This window comes from Calypte anna, chromosome 6 (assembly GCF_003957555.1).
Source record: "Calypte anna isolate BGI_N300 chromosome 6, bCalAnn1_v1.p, whole genome shotgun sequence".
NCBI classification, from domain to species: Eukaryota; Metazoa; Chordata; class Aves; order Apodiformes; family Trochilidae; genus Calypte; species Calypte anna.
The window spans coordinates 35,334,217-35,358,957 of NC_044252.1; the positions used below are offsets into that span (position 1 = coordinate 35,334,217).

At 40.1% G+C, this 24,741-nt stretch overlaps 2 protein-coding genes across 4 annotated transcripts; both read left to right on the plus strand.

Moving 5' to 3' along the window:
* Window positions 1-2,239: 2,239 nt before the first annotated feature.
* Window positions 2,240-7,068, plus strand: LOC103531796 (opsin-VA). Its single transcript, XM_030452892.1, has 5 exons — window positions 2,240-2,426; window positions 3,820-4,030; window positions 4,587-4,704; window positions 5,444-5,683; window positions 6,841-7,068. Exons 1-5 carry the CDS (start codon window positions 2,240-2,242, stop codon window positions 7,066-7,068), a joined length of 984 nt encoding a protein of 327 aa, XP_030308752.1.
* Window positions 7,069-14,746: 7,678 nt separating this feature from the next.
* Window positions 14,747-24,699, plus strand: TCTN3 (tectonic family member 3). 3 transcript variants are annotated; one of them, XM_030452887.1, is made up of 13 exons: window positions 14,747-15,226; window positions 15,504-15,625; window positions 17,670-17,800; window positions 18,098-18,206; window positions 18,278-18,396; window positions 19,325-19,360; window positions 19,752-19,826; window positions 19,928-20,053; window positions 20,914-21,009; window positions 21,269-21,366; window positions 21,973-22,138; window positions 22,871-23,008; window positions 23,778-24,699. In XM_030452887.1, exons 1-13 carry the CDS (start codon window positions 14,919-14,921, stop codon window positions 23,997-23,999), a joined length of 1,746 nt encoding a protein of 581 aa, XP_030308747.1. In that variant the 5' UTR covers window positions 14,747-14,918; the 3' UTR covers window positions 24,000-24,699. The 3 variants fall into 3 exon arrangements, with proteins under 3 accessions (XP_030308747.1, XP_030308748.1, XP_030308751.1); XM_030452888.1 differs by having other exon boundaries at window positions 19,928-19,990; XM_030452891.1 differs by lacking the exon at window positions 19,928-20,053.
* The last annotated feature ends 42 nt before the right edge of the window (window positions 24,700-24,741 follow it).

Consider the following 24,741-nt stretch of genomic DNA (forward strand, 5'->3'; position numbering starts at 1 on the left):
AGTTGATGCTAATGGAAGACGAAAACTTAATAGACGGAGTTAAAGGACTTGTCATACAGTGCTGGAGAACAGCTATCGCTTTAGGTACCTGTTCTCCCTGTGCTCATCAGGCAGTGCTTTGTCTATCTAAATCTAACTGATACTGACTTCAGAAAAAAATCTAGCACAAGAATGCAAAAGAAATATCCATCTCTGTATTATTTGGTCAAGGAAAAACCAAAACAAAACAACAAAAAACAAACCTGCAGTGCCAGATGGGTAGCAAATGTAGAGCAAAGTTGCAAATGCAAACTTGAGATGTTGAAATAAGTGCAACTGCTGTAACTTGTAATAACAGAGCATGTCACAGAGAGTCACTTTCAATGGTAAGATGACCTGCTGAAAAACAAGCAAAACCAAGACAGTATAAAAATATTTCTAAAGGACTTTAAAGAAAAAAGAAACACAAGCTAAAGAGAATGCATTTAAAGTGTAACCAAAATAAAAACTTTTAAAAACAATTTGAACAATGTTCAATGACAGCATAAAACAACAACAAAATAACTGGAAACAATAATTTACCATTGTTTAAAGGGGAGTCAATGTGCAGTCAATAGATTTGTACATCACAGTAGAGCAGATACTATCTATTCTGTGGTATGGTAAATTCAGAGTTCTAGATTAATTCTGACACCCACAAGAATTTAAAATAATGTATAATTTCAAACAATGCAATATTCAACCTTGATTTTAGTTGTGATGTGGATCTTCTGCTGTAGTATTCAGACAGTGGAGCTAGGCTGAATCCTATCATACAAGAACTGGCTGGAGACATTTTAATGTTTCTGTGTATTGATCCTTATTTTATTTATGACACTTCAAATTTTTAAATATTCCTGTTGAATAAATATTATTTTGTGAGTATTTTTGTTGATAGTTTTGATCTACTTAAGCACTGTCTCTTTCCTTTAGTGCTGAGTATATACTAACCATTTAAAAATACCTTTGTTATTTTGGTTATGGTAAGTAGGATAGGTAGTGTTACTCATTTTCACCCTCATTCCAGCTCTCGTTTCTTTATTGATGGGTTGTCTATGATGTGTGTCTGAAGTGTGAACTCTCCAAAATGGGACCTGGATTGTCTTTGCGTTTTTGACTGTGGTTAATACTCCGGGACTCTAATTATCTATTATGTTCCCCAAGAATTACCACACTAACAACACACACAGAGCTGAATGATTTTCATATTCTTGGGGTATCCAGTTTAATTTGTGGAATAATTACTGGGAGTAGTGGAGTATCTGTTGCAGTATTTTGTCTCATTAGGGCACAGAGGTGACAGAGCTACTCATTTTGGGAAACAAACACAAGTAACCATAACTGCTAAGAATTATTAAAGAGTTTAGATACTTCCAGTCATTTTTGTCAGAAATCTGTGATTAGCTATCAATTTTCCTGCTGTACTGTTTTATTTTTTAACATATTTACTAACTCGATCTTTAAAATATTGTGTGTATTTTTGAGCTTTTAGTACTAAAGCTGCTGTTATAATGGTTGTGATTTCATCAGGGATAACAATTATAATGTCTGATAGAAGTTGAAATTCCCCTGAATAGCATTTAACGCATAAGGTAGCTGGGATGTGGGCAGGGGGTTGTAGTGCAGTCTCTCTGTATGTTTAGAGCTGCTGTAGTTGTCCAGCATTAATCTTTTCAGAGCTGCAGTCTTCCCAGTGAACATGTCAGGTGGGCCCCCCCCCCCCTTTTTTGTGCTCCAGCAGTGCAGGGCATGGGGAAGATCCTTCCACCCTCCCTGTTAATGAAGGGAAAGCTTCGTTTTTCCCGTGCTCAGGGAGGGAGCCAAGCAAATGCTTCAGTTGTGCCCATGGAGAAGGAATGATCTGAAGGATACTTGAGCACAGAGCTGTTAGCTGCTGCAGGGGGAGGAAACCTGCAGCTTCTGTAGCTAGGTTTTCTTACAGATAAAGACACAGCAGCAGCAGGAGAGAGGCAGGAGACTGCTGAGAGAGAGGGGCAGAAGAAGAAGGTTTTCTCACTCATTCCTGATCCCTGTTCACTCCACATCACTAAACTTTCCTCTGACCAAAACTTTGTTTCCTGGACTATTACTGGAAAGCAGAAGCATGGAGAATTTGTTCACACTTCAGTTGGAGACAGCAATTTTCTCCTTTTAATCCTGCATATTATTTACAAATTAGAAATTCCAGCATTATACGACATATTTTTGCTAGTGAGAAAAAATGGATGGATTCAGAGCACCTAGAAACGAATCGCTGTTGTCCAGTTCCTCTGGTCCTACCAGATGGGATCCCTTCCGTCGTCCTTTGGACTCCATCCAGCCCTGGCACTTCAGGCTTCTGGCAGCAGTAATGTTGGTGGTGACCTCTCTGTCGCTTGCTGAGAACCTGGCTGTAATCCTGGTAACTTTTAAGTTCAAGCAATTGAGACAACCTGTCAATTATGTTATAGTCAATTTGTCTGTGGCTGATTTCCTGGTCTCACTGACTGGTGGCACCATCAGCTTTTTAACAAATCTCAAAGGTTATTTTTATATGGGATACTGGGCTTGTGTACTGGAAGGATTTGCTGTCACGTTTTTTGGTAAGCTTGATTTTCTTTGTGGTTCTATGTTATTTTCCTTCATCTTCCTCCAATATTCTGTACTAGCTATGCTGCAGCTTCCAAAGGCACTGACTTTGCCTGCCTTTGGACTCACTGGTTCTTTCCCGTTACGTTTTTTCTGTAGTGGATCTCACATGTGAGCAAGTAACATATTACTACCTCTGTTACACATCATTGTATGGATGCTGATCATTTAATATTTGTAATATAATGAGACAAAGCTTGGTAATAGAATAACAGCATTGTGGGGGTTTTGGTAAGAGAATGTCAGGAAAAAAAAATCACTGTCTATAACTGTTTTCAAGGTTTGTATTTAGGTGTGTTCTTACATGAATAAATACGAGAGAGAAAGAGTGGTTGCTCTTAAACCATGGAAAATATCATAACACAGAACCATCTTATGTTAGCTCCCATCCAGTGGTCTGAAGAACCATGACACACCTGCAACAGTCACTTCACACACTGACATCTTTTTGTGATTCTTTTTCTTGGCATTGTTTTACCAGTTACAGAAAAAATATTAGAAATATCCTAAAAGGGAAAATTCTCAACACATTGTTCCCTGTGTAAGTACACCTGTGCAGGATAAATGGGAAATTAGTTCAGAATGGGACATCTACTGGAGACAGACATTCATTCCTGCCTTCTTTATTCTGTTTCAGAAGCTATGTAGCAAAGTTATCCTCCTAATGCTTGTCACTGCTCTGAATAAGGCACACTGCTGATCCTCAGACTGAAAGGGAGTGGAGTAGAACTCTACTTTTGAGAGTAGAACTGAATGAAAAAAAAAAAGAAGTAATTGTCAGCTAAATGACCCAATTAGCTGCTTGGTTTTGTAGTCATTATACTCTATGAAAATCTCATGCTCTTAATAAATATTATTCAAGCACATGAATTGCACATCCTTTTATAACTTCGGTTGATAGGAAAGGTGCCTGATGTGATGTGTGGCCAGACACTGGAACAGCTTATCCAGAGTAGTTGTGGAGTCTCCATCTGAGGAGTTATTAAGAATCCAGTTGGACAAATCCGGGACAACCAGCTGTATGGACCATACTTGAGTGTGTGTGTGTGGGGTGTTGAACAAGGTGACCTCCAGAGATACCTTTCAACATAAACAATTCTGTGATGTAGGATGGTGTTTGCTTTACAGTGAATATACCCAATTTTTTATAACAGCTGTGCTTTTTTACTCCAGGCATTGTTGCTCTCTGGTCTCTCGCTCTGCTGGCTTTTGAGCGGTACATTGTCATCTGCCGCCCATTGGGAAATATGCACTTGAGGGGGCAGCATGCAGCCCTAGGTATTGCCTTTGTGTGGACCTTTTCCTTCATTTGGACCATTCCACCAGTGATGGGTTGGAGCAGTTACACCACCAGTAAGATTGGAACTACTTGTGAGCCTAACTGGTAAGGCCACTCTTGCAGAGTATGGTAAAGAAATGGAACTTGTAGCTCAGGATGTCTCAGGGGCAGGAATTTCAAAGAAATGTTTAAAGATGTACATCTCTGCAAAAATGGATTTAAAGAAAGTTGTAACAAAATTAGCCTAGACCTCTCTAAAAAGGGAAGCTTCTATCTCTAATGAAAAGAACTGTCCTATACCTTGTGCTTTTTGTCAGGATTCAAAGACAATGAGATTTCTCAGGAGACTGGACAAAGCTCTGAGCAACCTGTTCTGACCCCATAGCTGACTCCACTGTGAGCAGAAGGTGGGGCTGTATGTCCCTTCCCACCTGAATAGTTTGAGTTTGTGCCGCTGGTCATAGGATCCTTTCCTAGCCCACAGCCAGGGAGATAGCCCAGAGCTCCATCTGTGGATGTGACTAGAATTGGAAAGTGGTAGTTTAAATAAAATCAGGTGACAAGAATACTAGTGACAGCTTTGAAGTGCAAAATCGGTACTTCAAGAAAATAACAACACATATTAGTAGTACATACAAAATGTATTTTCTGGTTTATACAGGTACTCAGGAGCTTATGCTGACCATACATACATCATTGCATTCTTCATCACCTGTTTTATAGTGCCTTTATTGGTAATTATGGTATCCTATGGGAAACTGATGCAGAAGCTAAGAAAGGTAAGAACAAGGATCTTGATGTTCCCAACCAACCCTCTTCCTGCAGCCAATGTGGAGTTGGTCCTGAGGGTCACTGTTTTAATTTGGCAAAGTCTGCTAACCCCTCAGTCCCTGTGGCCACAACTGTACAATGCAAAAGGTAGCTTTCACTACATATGCAAAACTAACAAAATAATTTCTTGTGGAAAACTAAAAGGCCACACTACACCAAAAATTCCTTATTAGCATGTATTATTGCAAGCCCTAGCAACAGCTTTTTCTATAGTCATACACAATTACAGAATCATAGAATAATTACAGTTGGAAAAGACCTCTAAGATCATCAGGTCCAGCTGTCAAGCCAATACCACCATGCCTGCTAAACCATGTCCCCACATTTTTTTAACACCTCCAGGGCTGGTGACTCCACCACTTCCCTGGGCAGTCTGTGCCAGGCCCTGAGCACTCTTTTAGTGGTCAGAGATTGCCCTAATAATTGCTTTTTGTTCTCACTTTGACAATAAAAAAATATGAAGATACTTACACACAGGAAAGTTTAATAATGACAGTATACAAAAATTCATGTCCTTCAGCAATAGTGTTGGCACCCTGTGTTCCAGTAACAGCATCCTTGTGTACTGTCACACAAGAATTGTTGTCCCTTCCTTCTAGCATGACAGATCACTAGCCTGCTCACTTAATTCACTGGTTGGAGGCCTTGTGGTTTGCTTTCTTGAATCTTCTATTTTTTTCTTTAAAGGTGTCAGATACGCAAGGCAGACTGATAACTACCAGGAAACCTGAAAGACAAGTGACTAGAATGGTTGTTGTTATGATCATTGCCTTTCTAATCTGCTGGACACCATATGCTGCCTTTTCTATCCTTGTCACCGCGCACCCTTCCATCAAGCTGGATCCTCGTCTGGCAGCAATTCCAGCTTTCTTTTCCAAAACAGCTACTGTTTATAATCCAATTATTTATGTCTTTATGAACAGACAGGTACTGTATGCTCTCAAAGTGTCTTTAACACTCATATTTTATTATTTTGAATTGTTTATAATTAATTATTTTTACCTACATGTTAGTTAACTAGCATTACACTACCCAGTACTAGCATTTAGAACTAAAAAAAAACAACAGGTAAATATACCTACTGGAAGGTAGAATAAGCCTCTCTGCAGTATTAAAATATTAGCATGAATAATTATCTGTTTAGATATTATAAATTCAAAACAGTCCTTAGTGAACATCAGTTTTCTGCATGAAAATTCTACTTTCAAGACTTTACCAGTACATTGTAATTCTTCAGGGATGCAGCATCACTGAGTTGATTTTCAGGTGGAAGTTTTCAATAGGCTGAATTTGTATCAGGGGAAATGCTGCATTTGTGGTCATGTGTACAGGGAAGGCAGAAGCATTTCATGTGCCTACAGGACAGGGAGCTGTCTTCTCTGGAATGTGGGCAGAGATTTGGGTGCAGAGGAGAATTGACAAGGGGATGAGCCAGAGATATATTTTCAGTGTGGAAACAGGCATAATACTAAACTTCAATAATTTATGCAATTAATATAGGTACAAAGAGTGGTGATGTCATGCAGTGTAAGTGTCCTGGTTTGGGCCTAGTTTATCATGTAAGTGACAAGAAGAAAAACAGTAAGGTGACTGTTGAATAAGAAGTGATGAATCTATCTATTTCTTTAGTCCTGCAGAGAGAGGTATTGCTTGTCTTGCATCCTTTGGACAGTACCCTGAGCTCCCAATACATGGCAGTTGTATGCTGGTCCTACTCCACTTATGGATATGAACAACATGGAAACAAACCATCTTTGAATACCTGAGTATTAGCATATGGAAGCAACTCAGAAGCCTGGAGAAATTATAAATTCTGTCCATTAGATGTGGTTAGTAACAAGAAGAAAAGGAAAATATTTTTTAGAATAAGATTTTCCAGTAGTCTGGATCTTTAAAGAATACCATTGTTTCTCAGTTTCAGAGTTCTTCATAGTGGCACAGGCACACATTTTATGGGGCTATTTCTTGATATTCCTAGCTGATTCGTGAGAGAATTTACAGGAGTTGTAGCTATAACAACACAGACAGCTTTATAGAAAATTCCATAGGTGTTTTGTCTGATCTCCCTTTTTTCAACTTTCTAGTTCAGGAGGTGTCTGATTCAGATGTTCAGCTGCAGTGCCGTAGAAACTGCAGAGTCCGATGTCAACCCAGCTTCAGAGAGAGCAATGCTAACCCAGGACAAAAGAGGCACTGAGATGTCCACCATGGCAGTACATAGCACCATTTCTAAGAGGAAAACTGGAGATGAAAACAGAAATTGTGGATCCTTTGCTCACTTGACAGGTTCAGAAAAAATCCATCCCATGTAGGGTGGGAGTTGTGTTGTTAATGGGATGCTACAGCATATTTCTTCCTAACTATCAGTTAATACAGAAAAATGTTGTCAGTGGGGACGTGATGCACCTGTGTACCCTGCCTTTTGAGATTCCAGGCTCTTAAGTGCGTGTCTTGGCTCTGCAGGTTCAGTCAAACACCCAGCCATAAGGGGAGTCTCTTACCTCACTGCATTCCTCTTCCCAATCCATAGACTGTTTGCTTCTGAAAATAACATCAAGGTAGACCACTATTTCTATGCTGACATGTAACTCAGTAGGGACAGGAGAGTTGTACACTGATGACAGACAGCTGCTTGGTCAGCTGGACAAAAACATGAAGTGGCATATGGCTTCAGTATGCTAATGGACAAGTAGATAGCACAGAACTGACTCAATTTCAACCAGGAGAGTTTCAGGGAGGAAGAGGTCTGAGGGATTTTGTTTGTTTGTTTGGGCTTGTTTCTAGAAAAGCAGAGAAAGTCAGAGGCTTTTACAATTAGATCTGTCCTTGATGAGAACCTTCACCTGGGCCACTAAAATATCCAGCAGCTTAGACAAGCCATCCAGAGTCCCCAGCACTATTTTACCAAAACAAGCCCTGTCAAGAGCTGTTCACATCTTCTCTCTGCCTTCCCTCTTTGTCAAGAAAATCTTCTGTGCTTGTGGCAACTTCTGAAATAAATTAACTGCCACTGAATTATTGTTGTTAGTCCTTTCCAACTGAACTATTCTAATAAACTCAACTTTAGAAGCTGAGTTGGTAGGATATAGGATAGTGAAAAAAAAATCCACAAAAAGAGCCAGTAGGACAGACTAGTGTTGTGAAGCTGAGCTTTGTGGGACAGTTGTTTTCCTCCATATGTGCCTGTACTGTGCAGAGCTAGTATCTGTCATATTCTTGAGACCATCTAGTTTCAAGTGCTAACTATTATTTCTGTTTCTTTACAACAATAATTTTCAGAATTCAGTGGTTAGAGAATACAAGTATTATGCACGTGCGGAGCTGCATAATATTGGAGCATATTGGATGTTATTTCCACCTGCACGATTTTGTTTTTCTCACTTCTCAGCTAGGGTGTGCCTCTCCAGAAAGCGTAAATCACATCCCAGCCCAACATGCAACTTGGGGCAGCCCATGGCACTCTACTGCAGTTCTCCTTTTTGAACCAGTTGTGTCTCTGTCCCTTCAGTGCTTAAATTCCTGTTTCTGACCAGGTCACATCCTCACTGCTTGTAATTCAGCTACTGATCCTGGCATATATTTTTAACTTACTACACCTTTGATATCAGAATCAAGGAATGCAATATTAATACACTTTCTGTATACAGTGAAAAAGAACAGAAATTCCCATGTTTCTATGGTTGCATTCCTTCTCATATATTTAATTAACACAATGATGTGCAGCAGTATACTTAGGTTTAGTGGTGTGTCACTTAAGGACATGCAAAACCAAACAAGGCTACGAGTGTAATAAAGATAGACTTGTTTTAAAGAGCCTTTGGTGAATAGCATATGAAATGTATTAATGTATTTTAGAAGAAAATGCAATGACTGACTATATTTAAATGCCATTATTTCTAGATATCAATACAGTGCCAGTCAAAAGAAGTTTTGCTCCATAGTGGTATAGAGAAGCTATGCTAGCTACATACTGTACAGGCCTTAGCAAAATAAATGTGGTGATATGGAATGAATCATCCAGTGTTCAGGTTTACTTCAGGAAATTATGATATCTTTACATAGAATAAAGACTTTTTTTTCTGCCAGATCTGTTTTCTCTTTTTATTTTGGTAAGTTACAGATTGAAAAACCATAATGCCCTGAAAAGTAATGACAGATTACCCGAGATATCTGTGGTCAGACCTAGTACCAGAGCAGTGCCTTGTTGAGCTGGAAATCAAGAACCATTCCTACAGCAGATGGCAATATTGGTGGATCACAGAAAGGTAACACACACTGTTCCAAGACATGTCCTGAAACCCTGGTGTCTTGCTAAGGCAACTTTTTTTACAATCTCTTTTACAATCCCACCAGGCATGGCAGGATAGGTGCGGGCAGCATGGCCCTGCAGCCACTCTGGCCTTGGCAGACTCACAGGGACCACTTGGCCACCCAATCCTGCTTGTGGTCCCTCACAGCATTCAGACTGATGGACTTACACAATAGCCCCGTATTTCTGCAGAGCACTAGCTTTCTGATTCATTTTGCTGTAGCTCTGTGAAGCCCATCTAAACACTGAAGCAGCAGTGACAGTATCATGGGAGAAAGCATGAACTCATCTTCCTCCTCCTTGTCACCAGCTTTGTCTCAGGGATGTGTTTGGGATGTTCCCACTGTCTGCAACCCTCACTTCTGAAAGCAAAGTGGAGCTTGGTGGGTGGAGGAAGGGTAGTCTGCTTCAGGCAAAAATGGCTGACAGCCAAGACAAAGGTGTTGTGATAGGATGCATACCTGTTGCCATTTGCTATGATCAGTACCCATTGCTAGGCCATGCAATCCTCACTACTCTTCCTGGAGGTGTTGAGCTGTGATGCTATTTGATTAATGTCTCCTAGAGAAATTTAGTTGCAAGACATAGAAAAGTAACCTGTAACTTTTTAAAAACCTGATTTTTAATGATTTTTATACACTGTGATCTTTCTCTGAACTAATTCTGGACTCAAAATTAATCTGAATTTTATCCTTTTTATTTTTTCTGAGTTGTAGGATTTTTCAGATTCAAATGCTCCGATTTCATTTTAGAATGGCAAGATCCAGTGAGGGAGTTATTCTGCAAATAACAACATGAGCTGCACATACGAGAATTCCCTGCAAGACATCTATGGCTTTATATCCATCTCACAAAATTTCATGAGGTGATTGTCTTTTACAGTATAAGTTTGTCCTTAGTGAGCTTTAGCTTTTTCAGTGCTCAGTCTTGAACCCAAAATACAGACCTCATTCCAAGAGCCACATCTTGTAATTTTTCATAATCTTTACCATTAATCCTGTGGAATCTGCAGCAGAAAAGTGAACAGATTCGTATGCCTTTTAAAAATGTTTTGGAAATCTGCGAGACAGGAATTTTAGTAAGGTACTAAATTATTCTTTGTATGCATATTTTTTTTGCTTCTTAGTCTGTTAAAACAGCGAGGTATGATTTGAAAGCAAAAATTCTTGCATTCTCAAATTTTCCCTTTCAAGGATAAGTTGACCTAGGTTAATCACATGTTAATGGTACTGGATGTATTAAATCATTAAGAATTGTCAGAAGTGATAGTATTTAATTAAAAGCAACAGAATTATTTTATCTTCTGAGAAGGTGAGGATACGAAGAGTATAGCTCTCCTATAAAAAGAAAGCATCAAAACTCAAGCCATGTCACAGAAGGAAAAGCACAATGTAAAAATCCATGGGGAAGCTCAGAAAATATCAAGTTGAAATGAGATTTGCTATCTGGTAACTGGCTATGTCATCCTCCATCCTCAAAGCAAGTCACTTGTGATGAAGTGTTACTGGTGAACCTTTTAGACTGTTTCACCAAGGAAAACAGTTTGCAGCTATAAATTAACTGAGGACACCAGTCTGTAAAGAAAGTCAGAGTCTCCAACTAAGAGAAATGGCAACACACACAGTTAACACGCTAAAAGCCAGTGTGAGGTTAGCCATAGGTCACATTACCATTGTGCCTGTCAGGGTAACATTGGGCTTTGGAAACATTCCAAGGAAGGGTATTCATGGAGGAGCTTTAGGACAGTGCTCCAATTTCAGCTATAGAGCACACAAATAACCTTGGGTTTTTATGAGGAAAAAAGAGCTACACAACAACAGGTTTGGACATACAACTTTGAAAATAATTGTGAAACATTGAGAAAACAGAATCTGGCTAGAAACACAGGAGGGATGGAAACATTAGTGTCGCGATGAGGAAGAAGGAGACGCTTAATATAAGAATCCACCAAACTCGTTTATTGTATTCCAAGTTCAGGTTAATATACTCTTGTTAATTAGCTCATACATATTGCAAAAGCTGAGCTCATGATTGGTGCATTAATTTGAAAGTTAGTTTCATTCTCTGTGGAAACATTAGAAATAAAAAGGTAGATTTGCATGCTGTTAGTAGGAATAATAGAGAAATCCACAGAAGCGGGGCAACTGCTAAGGGAAAAGTAGGTTGGACTAAGAGGATGGTAAGATAAGGAGAAAGTCTCATACTGTAAGTGACTGGTCAAGGAGTTACAAGGAAAGCAATGTTTAGTAGTGTGAGATGCAGCACAGGGTGTTAGGATGGAGGATGTACTCAGCACCATGAAAACAAGTTGGAAACATCATCTGGCGAGCAAGGTTTACAGACGTTAACAGACGTTTGTGAGAAGAACTTATGAGGGTGAAATGTGGGAAAGCCTGAGAGAAGCAAGTGTAATCTAATCTAGAGAAGCAGAACTTGGTAGATAGGTGCCTCTGACATTCAGGAGTGTCGAAGACACAGGGTGATATCTGAGGGCAGTGCAGTGCACTGGCTAGCTTTCTGGAGAGAACCATTTTTGCCTTTTTAAGGAAAGTAAGCAGAGAAGCAGGAGAAACCGAGGAGGTAACGAAAGCATCTGAGAGAAATAGATGTAAGCAAGCATTTATCCATAGTCTGTAAGGAGCACTGGGATTAGCAAGAAGGCACCAGTAGTTTATTTTCAACAGACAAGGTAATGGGTTTAATCAAATATAATGGAAAATACCTGAGCAGGATCTAAATGACCTTGAGAGTTCATGGAAAACTGCTCATGTCTAGTTCCATATGTGGCTCTTGGCCCAATTGCCACTGTTTGCATTGCAGGCCTTCCCCATTAGCCTCTCCATCACACTTCAATAGGTTCTGTTTGTGGTTGCCTCAATCACTTTGCCACCCTCTTAGACAAGAAGTTTGACATGCAACAGGCACAGACATAAAAATGTAGGCAGCAACAGGGTGATACGAAAATTAGTATTCCTGGAAAAATGGATAATTAATATTACAGCCTGATTCATCTTAATTTCATTTGGAGGAGGAATTAATTAATCTTAATAGGACCACAGAGGCATTACAAATGTTTTCTTTCCATCAAGAGAAGTCTTCATTGAACAATGTTTAATCCATCATTCTCATAAAACACAGCAATATTTCTCACTGGCCGTGACACTGTTATTTTCCAGGTCCTTGCAATTATTTTCTGTTAAGGGCCAGATTTTGTTTGGTTTATTAATATGAGTACTCCCATGACTGTGGAAAAAGCTATTTTCTTGAACAAGGCATTGGTTATGACCTTTTGCACATACAAACAAATATTTTTTGCAAATGTTTACTGTATCTCCAGCATTAATAGTCCCTGTTTCCAGTGACATGGTCTCTTTGTGAAAGGTTCCCACCTTTGATACAAACAATCAATGGGAGTTTTCACATTAAAACATCAGTAATGCCTTTCAGGAGGAGGAAACCTTTTCTAACAACAAACACACTTATAAAGGAGTGGTTTGATGGGATCTTCAGTGAGATGGGGTGACGTGTGTAAGCATAAGTAGGTCCAGCATTCACATATGCTTTGAGTCTTTCTGGTATTCCTCTACCATTATTCCAACCACACCATGGTTCCCACAGATGCAGGGCAGAAAAGTCTGTTCACAGTCTAGCTGGAGGAGTAAAATGCATATTCATCAGCTAAAACCTTTTCTGTTTAATTTTGACCTCAGTGAAAATTATTATCCAAGAAAACAGAGAGAGGAACATTAACAATAATTTTCATCTCAATTATTGAGAAATATAATTTGTAAATGATTACTGAAAAGATTCTTAGAAAATTTATGATAATGGTCTTTATTACAATACTTCATATTATAAATTGTACTATTCTTTCTCTTTATTACATTTACACTGAAGCCTCCTTCGTTTGTCACAAAGAGTTAAAATCTGTAAGAGAATTTAAGAGCCTTTCAGTATTTTGGCACAGCAGTTTTAGCTCAGCTATCATCTAGATATTAATGTAGTCATCTCTCTTTAGTCTCAATGAATTGCTATAAAAATGTCAAACAGTTAGATTAAATTGGCCAACATAGCGTGGTTTGATTGAGTACAGATGTGGGCCATGTCCCTTGGAATCATACTGATGAAGAAGCAGAAAGGCTTGTAGAACTCCAGTTCAAATTTATTCCAATATACGTACCATTTAAGTTTCTAATCTCTGTACTTAAAATACTAATAACCAAAAAATGTTAAATAGATATTTTCAGCTGGAATAGAAGTCAATGTCATTCAGGACAAATACTAATGAACTCTGTTGGAGAAGAAAAAAATACCTACAAAAATAGCACATAGGCCAGTGTGCTGGTACATAGTCATTGCTCCATTGCACCGATGTGATTATACCAAAGGAGCAAAATTAACATCTGTTTTATGTATGGGATAGTGCATCTTAAATTCTGCTTCTGCCTGGATCAGAACATGTAACAGATTTTGTTTCAGGAAAACAACCAGTGCGTAAATAATTGACAGAGATACCTGGTTACTAATGTCTCAGTGTTGGCCGCTATGCCATTTTGGAAGTCAGTAAGACTGCAGGCTTCCCTTTTTCTGCATGTACAATGTGAGCATCACTCTTGAGATGGAAAAATGCAGAACGTTTTAGCTAGGAGAAACTATTTAGATAATGAGAACTAACAATGTATAGCCAAGCATTAGACAGAAACCACCTGGCCTTGGCCTGCAAGGTCTACTCCTCAGGTAAGAACCCATCTTAACTGGCTTTGTGATCACTGATGTGTATGACTCAGATTTTTGTGCCAAAGGTAAAAAGTTCATTGCAAGGAAGACTCAGAGCCTTAATCCTGAAAGCTCCTGCCTACAATTACCAGGTAGTAGTGTGCATGCTGAGGTGGGTGGAGACATGTTAATAGCTGATCTGAATAACTTCTTTTATGCATATGCATGTTTCTGTAATACATACCTCTAACTTTGATTAATAAACAGTCGCTTGCGTGTGCGAGAATTAGGAGTAGAGATCCCTCTTGCACCCGGTGCCATAATAAACATACGTGCTTTATAACCTCCTGTGGGTTGCAGTTTGTTTCCGCATGTCACTTTCATGGAATGCACAGAAAAGTGCAAAGCTGAAACACCTTTCAGCTATCTGGTGTCCATATAATCACATGCTAAAACTGTGCTGTAATAACTTAAAAGCTGAAGAGTTTCTGTCACACATAAGGAAGAAAATCAGAACGTGTTTGTTTACTTTTGTTGGGGCAGACACGTAACAGGCAAAGCATACTGACAGTGTATCTCCATGGTATGGTATGGTATGGCATGGCATGGCATGGTATTCATCAGCTGAGGATCTACTCCAGCAAATCTTTATCCATATGCACCTGAGCTGGTATGGTCTTAATCAGCAGCAAGCATGTACCTGTGTCAGGTTACAGACTTACAGGCTAATCATCATAAACACAAAGACACCGAGGAAGGAATTCAGTAACTTGAGCAGCGTAAGGAGAAGCAAGTTGCTATTCTTAAGTCTTTCAGAGAAGGGCGATCACCCTGTTGCCTTGGGATGAAATGCACCGAGATGGATCGAGGAAACAATTTCTGATGGCTATTACTACCGGGGCCGCCACCTTCGCATCCGGGGCTAACGCCTCCGGCTCCCGGCCGCCGCTAAACTCCTCCCACGCAGCGTCTTCCCGGGCTCCCAGCAGGAGCCCCGAGCTGCCTCCCGCCGCGCCGCCGGCAGCAGCAGGGAGGGCGGAGAACGGCGAGAAGCCGCAGACCTAGTCCGCGCATGCGCCTGGGGCCCTACCGCTCTCCCGGGGCGGGGCCCGCGTTCCGTAGCGACACGGGGAGGCGATGCCGAGGGTTGGGGGGTGGCTGCTGGCCTTGCAGCTGGTGGGGCTGGCCGTCTGCAGCGTCGGCACTCCGTCTGCCGCCGGGATGGCTGCGGAGGCCGCGCACCGTGCTGCTCCCCGAGGAGCCTCTCGCCGAGCCCCCGCTGCCAGCGCGCGGCGGGCCGAGCCTCGGGTCTCTGCCGCTGGTCCCCGCCGGGCCGGTCTCGCCCCGCCGCTCCTCCACCGGACCCCGCGAGCCGCCCCCCACGGCTTCCCCGACCGCCGCTCCCGAGCCGACGCCTGCGGCCTGCGCGATATCGGCAGCAGCAGGTGGGCGGGGGCCTGGAGGTGAAAGCTTGGGTGAGGTGCGGTCCTGAGCGGGGCTGGGAGGAGCTGGCCTACGCGGACACGGAGTTTCTTCGCCTCTTTCTGCTTCGCGGGGTTTCAGAGTGATTTCTAAATATACGAGTATCAACCAAGTTACTGCATTGATGAGCGGGGCTTTCTGTACATATTAATGCAAATTGCACAGTCACTCGTGTAAGATGATGAAAACTAATAATGTGTTGCTGACATTTAGCAATGTAAGATGGCCTTTTCTTTTCAGATCTGTGCGTCTAGTGTGTGTAGAAAGATCACTCGTGTTCAGAAATAACACCCCTTATCCTACTCATACCATTGCTATTTCTGGTGGGCATGATTTGCTGTTCTGTGTGCAGCTGGATGATCGTAAGTAAGCTTTCTTTCCACACAATTTATAGATTAACTCTGCTCAGGAAATCTTTTTAAATAGTCATATATTATAGTTGTTAATTATTTGGCCTGTGAAAATTCCAGGGAGACCTCAGTGAACCAGGGTCTCCGCACCAAAGACAGAATAAAATTGTTGCACTCAGGTTAAGTGGAGGGTCTGGCTAACAAATCATCCTTCATCAATTGCTTCTGTATCTGAGGTACCTCATTCGGTTTGCTGCATTAGAGCAGCAAAACCAGGGTGCTGTTTCAAATACACTACTATTATCCTGTTAAGAAAATGGTTTCTTATAGTTTCTTGGATTCTTTATTTCATGTTTTCATGCTTTCTGCTGGCAATGATTTTTCTCTAGTAATCATTTACCCTTGTTGGGCATGCTGCTAACACTTTTTAGTGGCTGATTTGACTGCTTGACTAACACTGTATTCAGATACAGACCAGCTTTTATTTATGCTTGGTGCTCTGTACTTCAGAGGATCAGCTCTGTTCTAGAACAGCAGAATTATTTTTGTTTGGTTTTTGTTCTCCTCACCCCGCCCAACATACTAGACAACCTAAATTCTTTTCGGTATTACTGTAATCGAGGATAGTGTCACTGACTCCTGTGCATGATCTATAGCATGATCTATAATCTTCAAATCTTGAAAGATGTTTTTATTTGAGTACTTGAAAAAGTTTCTTGTTCAAAGAAGTTCCTTAGGATGAGTCTTTGTAGTATGTCCTTAATAATATGCTATTTTATGATGCAGTGTTTTAGCAGTAATAATTTAAAACAACATTGTATTGATTCTGAAAACTAGTGGGTGAGGAAGGCATCACTCTGCCATACCAACAGGAAGTGTGGAGTTTTTAAGATATCTTTTCTTGTCACAGTTTAACACTGGCCTAGCAATTAAACCATGACAGTTGCTCTCTATTAATCCCCCTCTCCTCCCTGATAAAGAAAGGAGAGAGAATTAGGGAGAGAGACTTATGGGTTGGAAACTAAACTGCACAACTTTAATGAAACAGTAATGATAAATAGGAAAAATTACTAAATATATACAAATATACAGGAAAATTGATACCACGTTCCTTCCCCCTTCCTGCCAATAACTCTCACGTCACCACCGAGGCTGCAGGGCAGCCCTGGGAAAGTCCAGGCTGGACTCCTGGGGTCAGGAGCAGTCAGGAGCTGGAGGCAGGAACACACAGATTCTGGCTTGCATGGATCAGGACCACAGGCAGACGAATGGACGGAATCCCTCCAGGATGCTGAAGCAAACAGGGACAGGAGAAAAAGGGGGAGCAGGAAGGGGTTTGACCCTCGTGATCCCTCAAATTTATACCGAATATGATGTGTATGGGATGGAATACTCTGGTCAATTTTGGCCATCTGTCTTGTCTGTTCCTCAGAACTGAGGAGAGTCCTTGGTTCTGCGTACCAGTCTCTAGAAGTAACTATAAGCGCGAAGTGTTATCAGTCCTAGAAGCAGACACTGTTTGAGAAACTTGCTGTTAATTGCAGGAAGTGCAGCTACTTACAAGAGACTTAGCTGAAAGCAAAAGTACAAGACAGAAAATTACCTTTATCCTGGCCCAAACCAGGACAATTCCCTATTCATACTCACTCTGAATGCATTTAATGTTTATTTTAGTGGACTCACATATCAGCAGTGTTTTGTCATTAAAAAGTTATGTGATGCCTAATTTGGGCATCTTGCAGAAATTAGAGCACATATTAGGATACTTGTCTTAAACAGTTTTCAAGCTTTTTTGAAAGACACATTTGTGTATAAATACCTGTTCTCCATGAAATAGTACAAACGAATACTCATTACAGCATCCTGTTCTTAGCTCCTATGAGCACGCTAGCAGTGCTACTATGGATTGATTAATACAAGGTACTATCTAGCTTATAATTACTGAAATTGTTCTTTTTAAATATTGGCACAGTATTTACTTCTTTATTAGATCTATCTTTTCTATGAGTTTCATATTGTCATATTTTTAATTATTTTTATTTTCTCCAACCTTTAGCAAAGCTGAACTATTTCATACAGCCACAGGATATAAAAGAATCTGAGTTTTTAAAGTTCTTAAAGAAGTATGGCAGACACTTTTTCTTAGCATCATCACAAGTCCAGCCATCATTCTCTTCCTTTTACCGGGTGAGTTGAAAGAAAACAGCTGTCAGTTCACAGGTGCGTTTTTACTAAAGCTGTCTGTTAAGAAATTGAATGACAAGAGATTGAAAAATTCTTATTTTTCTACCTATAATCTTTCTTATCTCTCAATTCTGTTCCTTTTTTTTGCGTAAAAAGTTTCTGATTATTTTTCTTGTGTTTAAAAGTTTGGACAATCCTTTGGACAAAACTGGCTGTAGACTGAGGAGAAGTGTTAAGTTTGCCTCTGTGCCCTGATGTCATCACCTTGCATTTTGTGATTTCTCCAAACTATCTTTTCAGGCTGGTGATCCAATCCTAATTTACTTCGATTCATCGTCTGTACTGAGCACGCTAAGACAGCCAATAGAAATGGGAGCTGGTGGACTTTGTGTTGATGGAAATCCTGCTGGTTAGTAAAGGCAGAAGAATGTCTTAGGATGCTTTGCTTCTCTTTTTATCTGATGTTATATCTTAACTCAGGCTTCCTGGAGAGTAGAAGCACAAGCTGTACTCGATTTTTTGCCAATTTGAGCAAGAGCTGCACTACTGACCCTGCCCTAGATGCTGCCTCCTACTACCGTGACTTCTCTGTGCTAAAGGTGTGTGTCCTCTTGCCCCCTTTGCTCAGTGTCTTTCTTGCTTGATGTTCCATTGCACCTTCAGCTGACTGGAAAACTAAAGGTCATCTGGTGTGTCATCCCTGATCACGTTTTTGACAGTTTGTCAAAGTATTTCTATCTGTTCCTTCAACTTGATCAATCAAGCAGTGCATGTTACTGGTAAAGAATGAGGGTTTGTTTTACATAGTATGTTACTTCTAAAATTGTTCCGAAGGCCAGTTATCAGTATTAGTTTTATTTACATTTATGGATTGAATTCCATATAAATTTCTCTGTTATTTATCCTGGCAGTAATTTAGTCAATTTAGTGTTCTGGGTTCATCATGTTGGTCTTACTGAATTTTATAATGAAGATATCTCCTGTTGCCTTCTAGAGTTTTTCTGGTGCTCCAGGATAAAAAAGTGTAAATATTAACACCCAATTAAGATTAGTGACTCTGTTTGCCCTTTTATTGGAAATATAAATCTATATAACTTTTATATAATGTCAGAGAGTCTTGTGATAAAATTTAACTTGTGTTTTCAGGGTACATTTTGTCACTGTGCCCAAAACTTAATTTTTCCTTAAATGGAAGCTGAAGTAATTACTGGGTACCAGAAGGGGGAGCTCCAGGCATGGATCAGAAATGCTGACATTTTAAAGTATGTGCCTTCTGCAGGTCATTAGCTGGGACAGGATTAGATTTATTTTCTGATGTTCTAAAAATGCTTTCTCCGGATTATTTCTGTGCTTTCTAGATCACAGATGGATGACAAGTTTTACACCTCTGAAATAAACAAAATAGTTTTTGTCAATATAGTATGTAGGCTCCGTTTAGTGATGTTTTTGTTACTATAGGCACTCGCAGACCCATGCGAAAATATGGTTTTTGCTGTTATATTTTGGCTTGGTTTTTTTTTTTCCCAGGTCCCAGTTAATGATGCCATTATGCAGTCCATGAAGGTTAGTCTGTATTGCCAATGAAAATTATTTTTGCTTCTGAAATAAGATGTATTTGGAAACTTAGACATCATAGTAATGCCCATGGGTTGGGAACTTGGGAAAATGGTAATGTTCTTTGTCTGAGACAAGATTTTCTTTGGACAAAAGTTGTGACACTGTAGAAAAAAGTAGGCAGATAAGGAAAGAAGTACTTTTAAATGAATGGGCATAGATAGGGCTGAAGTCAGTGAGGTAGCGTGTTTTCTTACAAAAATTGGGCATCTGGAGCAGCATTATGTGTCCCCAGATCACAGCTATGGTCGGAAGGTAAATCTGGCTTGAATGGAAAAGAGTAAGAAAGGTGCATTCCTTTTAAACAATTACTAATTGTTAATATGTTTACTGTCTCCAGGTGAAGGTCACCCCAGTTGCACCACCTGGAGCTCCTCACATGAAAGACAACTCGTGTAACAATGTTGTTTCTGAGGTATCTGAATCTTCTTCCTTTCAGGCAGCTGAACATTAGTTTACAGTCATTGCCCTACTACCTGTCTCTGCCTCTGAATCTTCTCTGAATTGGACTTTCAGGTGATATATGAGATAGAATTCAGTGGCACACGTGGGATACAGAGTGTTTCTGTCCGATTCAAAGTGAGCAACATCTCTGGGAACTTGGGATCCTCTCTGCAGCAGCACTTCACTTTGCATTTCAGGGTTGGTGCCCCCATCCTCCCTAGGCTCTTAATAAATTTGTAGTCTGTAGTTTGTCACCCGGTCTTGTATAGGTGAGATGTGAAAAGATACAGCAGTGTCCCTGTGGTACCAGAACCCTAGGACACAGCTGATGGTTGAAGGAAGGAGGGGACACTGGTCTCAGGTAAAACAAAAATTCAGGCTTGATGTCAGCATGCAGTCTCACACTGCATGAGTTTGAAGGGGCTGAATATTTTTATCCTACTAGTTTTTGCTGTTGTGATTTCGTTTGGGGGGTTTTTATATGGATGAATAAGGGGAGAGGATAAGATTGGGTTACAAGCATAGTCTTGTGAGAAAAAGGTTGAAGCTGCTGCTTTAACTGAGGTGTCAGTGTTTGTGAAAAAGTCTAGGTACTTATTTTATTTTGCCCATGCAGTGGGGAAAAAAGATAAGTGTGGAAAGTGTGGAAATCTGGGAAATACTAATGAGTATAAAACAATTTAGAAGTGTAATCTGCCACTGAGGATTGGGGTCAAGGCAGGGTTTGTTCTGCAGATCTTCTGTAGAATTGCCCAGACTGTTCCACTTCCTGGGAGAAAAATTCTGAGCAATAGGAATGCATTGTCTCAAGAATTGTCCTGCTAGTATCCACATATCAGGGCACTGACATTTATTTTTGCACCTTTTGGACTGCAAGGTAAGAAAGAGTATTTGAAACCTAGTAACAGAGGCTTTAGAAGTGCATGTACATTCAGTTATTAAAAAAATGGGTTGCATTTACATTTTTGAAAATTTGAATTTGGTCTTCTGAAATGAATGGATCTTATTAGTGCTAATTTTTCCCTCTTCCTTTCTTTCTTCCCTTTACCTCTTTGTAGACCAGGGCCCTTTCTCATATATTGCCTAGAAGTGGAAACCCTGGCTATATCACCGGAGCACCACTGTTGATTGCAAACAGTGGTGCTGTGCAGCATGTATCCTTTTTGTGTTGTCAAGTTTTATTTACCACTGGATTTATTGACTTATGAGACTTATTGACTTTCAAGATTCTACCTTTACCTGTGAGTGTGTATCTCAGTATTACATTGCAGCCATCAGCAGGCCTTTTGGTCATGACTGTAGACCTTTGTCAAGGATGAGGAGTGAGGGTTGAGAGGACTGCTAAGTACAAGTTGGGTGTCCTGAATTGTCTACTTATGCTTTTGTTTGGTGTCTTGACTTGCAGTCTGTCAGATGAGCATTCTACACAGTGAAGGTGATGGAAGTTGCTCACAGTTCCTCAGACACACAGTACACTTTGGAAGAAATATGAGGACAGGCTGCAAGCTCAGGTAACAGTGCTCTCTGCAGTCACCCTTCCTGACACATTTGGAAGGTGTGAAGTCACTTAGAGTGTTTTTCCAATAGTCTTTCCTGCAATGCTGTGAGCCTAGATCTGTCCCCAAGGTGGCCAGTGGGTCTCTGCAGATCTTTTCATATACTCCTAAGAGGACTTGAATATCAGACAGAGAGTGGGCCTCTAAAACAATCTGAACATTGTGCAGGTTTTCTGGGCCATTTTGAGGCTGTAGTCTGGCTTATGTCTTGGGCAAGAGAAGTTTGTGTTTGAGGAGTGAATTATAATGGAACCTTAAGGAGTTACTGTTTTGATGACTTGAATATTTTTTTTGTTGCCAGCAAGGCAGGTATATGACCATGGATGTGACAAAATGGCTAAAGGATTGTTAATTTTCCTTATCATGCATTACCCTGCCATATTCTTTTCCCTTCTTCTTGCAGAGAGGATAAAAACTGTATCCATTTCAAACCAATACTTCTGTAATTATTCTGTTCACTCATTACTAGAGCAAAGGAGTGTTTACTGTGAAGGAAGTATGTTGATAGCAGTTTCTTTCTGTCCTGGAAAATCACTTTGTCAAAGCTGTTCTCATTTCCAGCCTATCCCAAATACTGGAAGAAAGTAACTGTAGTTACATCCAGCACAAGTTATACAAGGCTTTTCAGGGGATGGACAGAGCGGAAGACCTTGCTATAACTGGCAGTGCTCATTCAACTCGGGCAGAAGAATGGACAACCATTCTGATTCAGAACTGCAGTGTGGAGGTAATATAAATGCAGAACAACCACTTCTGCATATTTTTTCTTTCATGTCTTTGTATTGCTTTGGGAAGGAGCACAGGTGAAAAAGAACCAGCTTCTTTAGCTGGGTTTGCTTTCTTGGAGTGGAGATCCACTGGCTCTCAGGGTCTTAATGCCTGTAAAATGTCATTTGTACTATGATTCATGTTACTAGGATACTTGCTAAATAAATAAAAGAACCCTGACAGATTTGATATCTCTTCAGTACTGTTCCTGCAGTTTAAATGGGCAAAAAGAGTTTAATACTGAATCCAGTGTTGTATTACCTGTTTTTCTCATAGCATGCTAGAACTAAGACTACCTGGTTACTTGCTGTAGATTTCTTACTTTTATTATTACCATTCTTTCTGATTTTCCAGTTTCTAGGGATACTTAGATATTCCCTAAAAAGGTTAAAAGTTTGTGATCCAAGTATTTTTGGAGAAGATAATTAATAATTTCTCAGAAGATAGTCTAATAGAATGCAAAATCTAAGCTGTAGTGCTGAGACAAATTCTTTTTGGAAATAATAAATATACACAGGCTATATTTCTGAAACGGGTGGTTGACTTGACCAGAAGTTAAGGGGTTAGTTCCAGAACGACTGATTCAGGTTCTGTGACCTATGCTATCCAAACTATTAGACTTTGACCGTAATGGTCCTTTTCCACCTTTAAAATACTGTATTAAGATGTTTGGTACGTATTCTGTTTTTAGGCTGTGAATTGCACTTCATGTTGTGTGGTTCCTATGACCCTGGAGATACAGATACTGTGGACTTGGGTGGGCCTCCTCTCCAATCCACAAGCTCAAATACTGCGTGCACGGTACTTATATCAGTGTTACCCCATGAAGGTATGGAATTTAAACATACTCCCTCATGTAAAGATCATTAAATGGGTTTCACAGATTATTTACAGACTCATAAACAAAATGGGCTTGATGTTAGTGGGCTGAGATTTACTGAACTTCAGCAGTGGTCTGGTTGTAATTGCAAGAGTTTGTATTTAACAGCTCCATAATGGGAGGTGCCCAGCCGTAAGTTGTTCAGTCCCATGTTCCATCTTTAACAACTGACCTACCAATCTGTTCTGAAATAATATCCTAAGATGTTAGAAGTAAATGAATTGTTATATTGGGTCCCTGCTTTAATTTATTGATACGTTCTCAGAAAGATCAAATCTCAACGCAGTTCTGGCTGTTTCTGGCAGCAGTCACCTGTTCAGGTGGGCCAGGTGATTTTATCTTACATCAAATATATAATTGTATAAAAAATAAAACTAGCTTTGCTTCTTTTCCAGTAGGAACTGATATGCTTTCCCTCTGAATAATAGAGGGCTTACTCTAGCAGAGCTTGAGTCACTGCTTCTGTTTTAGACATCTGTAACTTATGATGCACAGTAGCTACTGGGACCTGTGCCCTTGATTTACCTGCCAAGTATAAATTTTGGGAAAGAGGAGTTACTGCACTAAAAAAAAAAGTGGCTGTAACACTTAATTCCTGTTATCCTAAAGACATCTTGCTTGCCAGTCATGTACAATGGGTCTCCATTAGCAAATCGAAGAGGGATGTATCTTTTGTATCAAGCTTGCTAAACTCCTTGTGCTTTCCTTCTTGTTACAGTTCCTAAGCAGTAGCATGGTACCTTTGACAACTATTGTTACCTTCACTGACATCACAAAATGGCCAGAACCTCCACGAGGCCAGCCCCAAATGCACTGGAAACTCCCATTTGACATCTTTTACCCATTCAAGGTGGCACTGAATTTGGAAAGAAGTTACAGAGGTGATCTGGCTGGCTATTTTTTGCTGATTTTAATAATATCTAGTATTCTCTGGTTTTGAAAAGTCAAATAGATAGGGCTTGTAGTTAAAGTTTGGTAAGTCAACTGATACATTCAGAATGTGGTCCAGATCATAGACTTTTTTCTACAGGTTCATATACTGTGCCTATGATACCCATGTGCCTTCTGTTCTTCAATTAAGCCAAATTAATAGCTTCTGTCCTGTGTCCTTTCATGCTCGTATTCTCTGTATGCGCCATATGTGAGCCTCACTACAGTGAAACACTTGAGAGATGGTAGGATCAGGAGATGTTGCATCAGTGAGGAACTAGGAGAATGTCAAAATGAATATTCCATGATCCCAGAAACCAAGAGTGCGTTCTAAACCCAGGAGTATGGAGGGAGTAGCATAGGTCAGTCCAAGCATTTTGGAACTGCACTCAGTCATGCTGTGTTGGAGAAACACCTATTTTTTTTCTACATGGAACTGACTGATCATTTGAAATACAGGAACCCTCCCAGACAGCCTACATTATTGTTAGTAGACATGTCTGACAGCCACCTTTAACCTGTGCCATGTTACATGACAACCATGTCTCTGTGGCAGTTTTTGACTAATTTTTCTGTATTTCCAAATATAGATATTTAATTGGTACTTTCATGGGGTTTTTTTAATAACTATTTACATTAGCAATAGTCAGAGCAAAGTAATTGTAAACATTTTATCCACTGAAATATAATTGAATTTTCATTGTTTGTCTGAACAGTCTTCTTTCCTGTTGTTGTTTTTTGTTTGGTTGGGT

Excerpts from the sequence above, each read along its gene's own strand:
- LOC103531796 (XM_030452892.1), top strand. The coding sequence starts at position 2,240 with ATGGATGGATTCAGAGCACCTAGAAACGAATCGCTGTTGTCCAGTTCC. Across the intron at positions 2,427-3,819 it reads GGCTGTAATCCTGGTAACTT|GCATTGTTGCTCTCTGGTCT; the intron begins TTAAGTTCAAGC and ends TTTTTACTCCAG. Across the intron at positions 4,031-4,586 it reads ACTACTTGTGAGCCTAACTG|GTACTCAGGAGCTTATGCTG; the intron begins GTAAGGCCACTC and ends TGGTTTATACAG.
- TCTN3 (XM_030452887.1), top strand. The coding sequence starts at position 14,919 with ATGCCGAGGGTTGGGGGGTGGCTGCTGGCCTTGCAGCTGGTGGGGCTG. Across the intron at positions 20,054-20,913 it reads ACTTCACTTTGCATTTCAGG|ACCAGGGCCCTTTCTCATAT; the intron begins GTTGGTGCCCCC and ends ACCTCTTTGTAG. Across the intron at positions 21,367-21,972 it reads AGGACAGGCTGCAAGCTCAG|CCTATCCCAAATACTGGAAG; the intron begins GTAACAGTGCTC and ends TCTCATTTCCAG.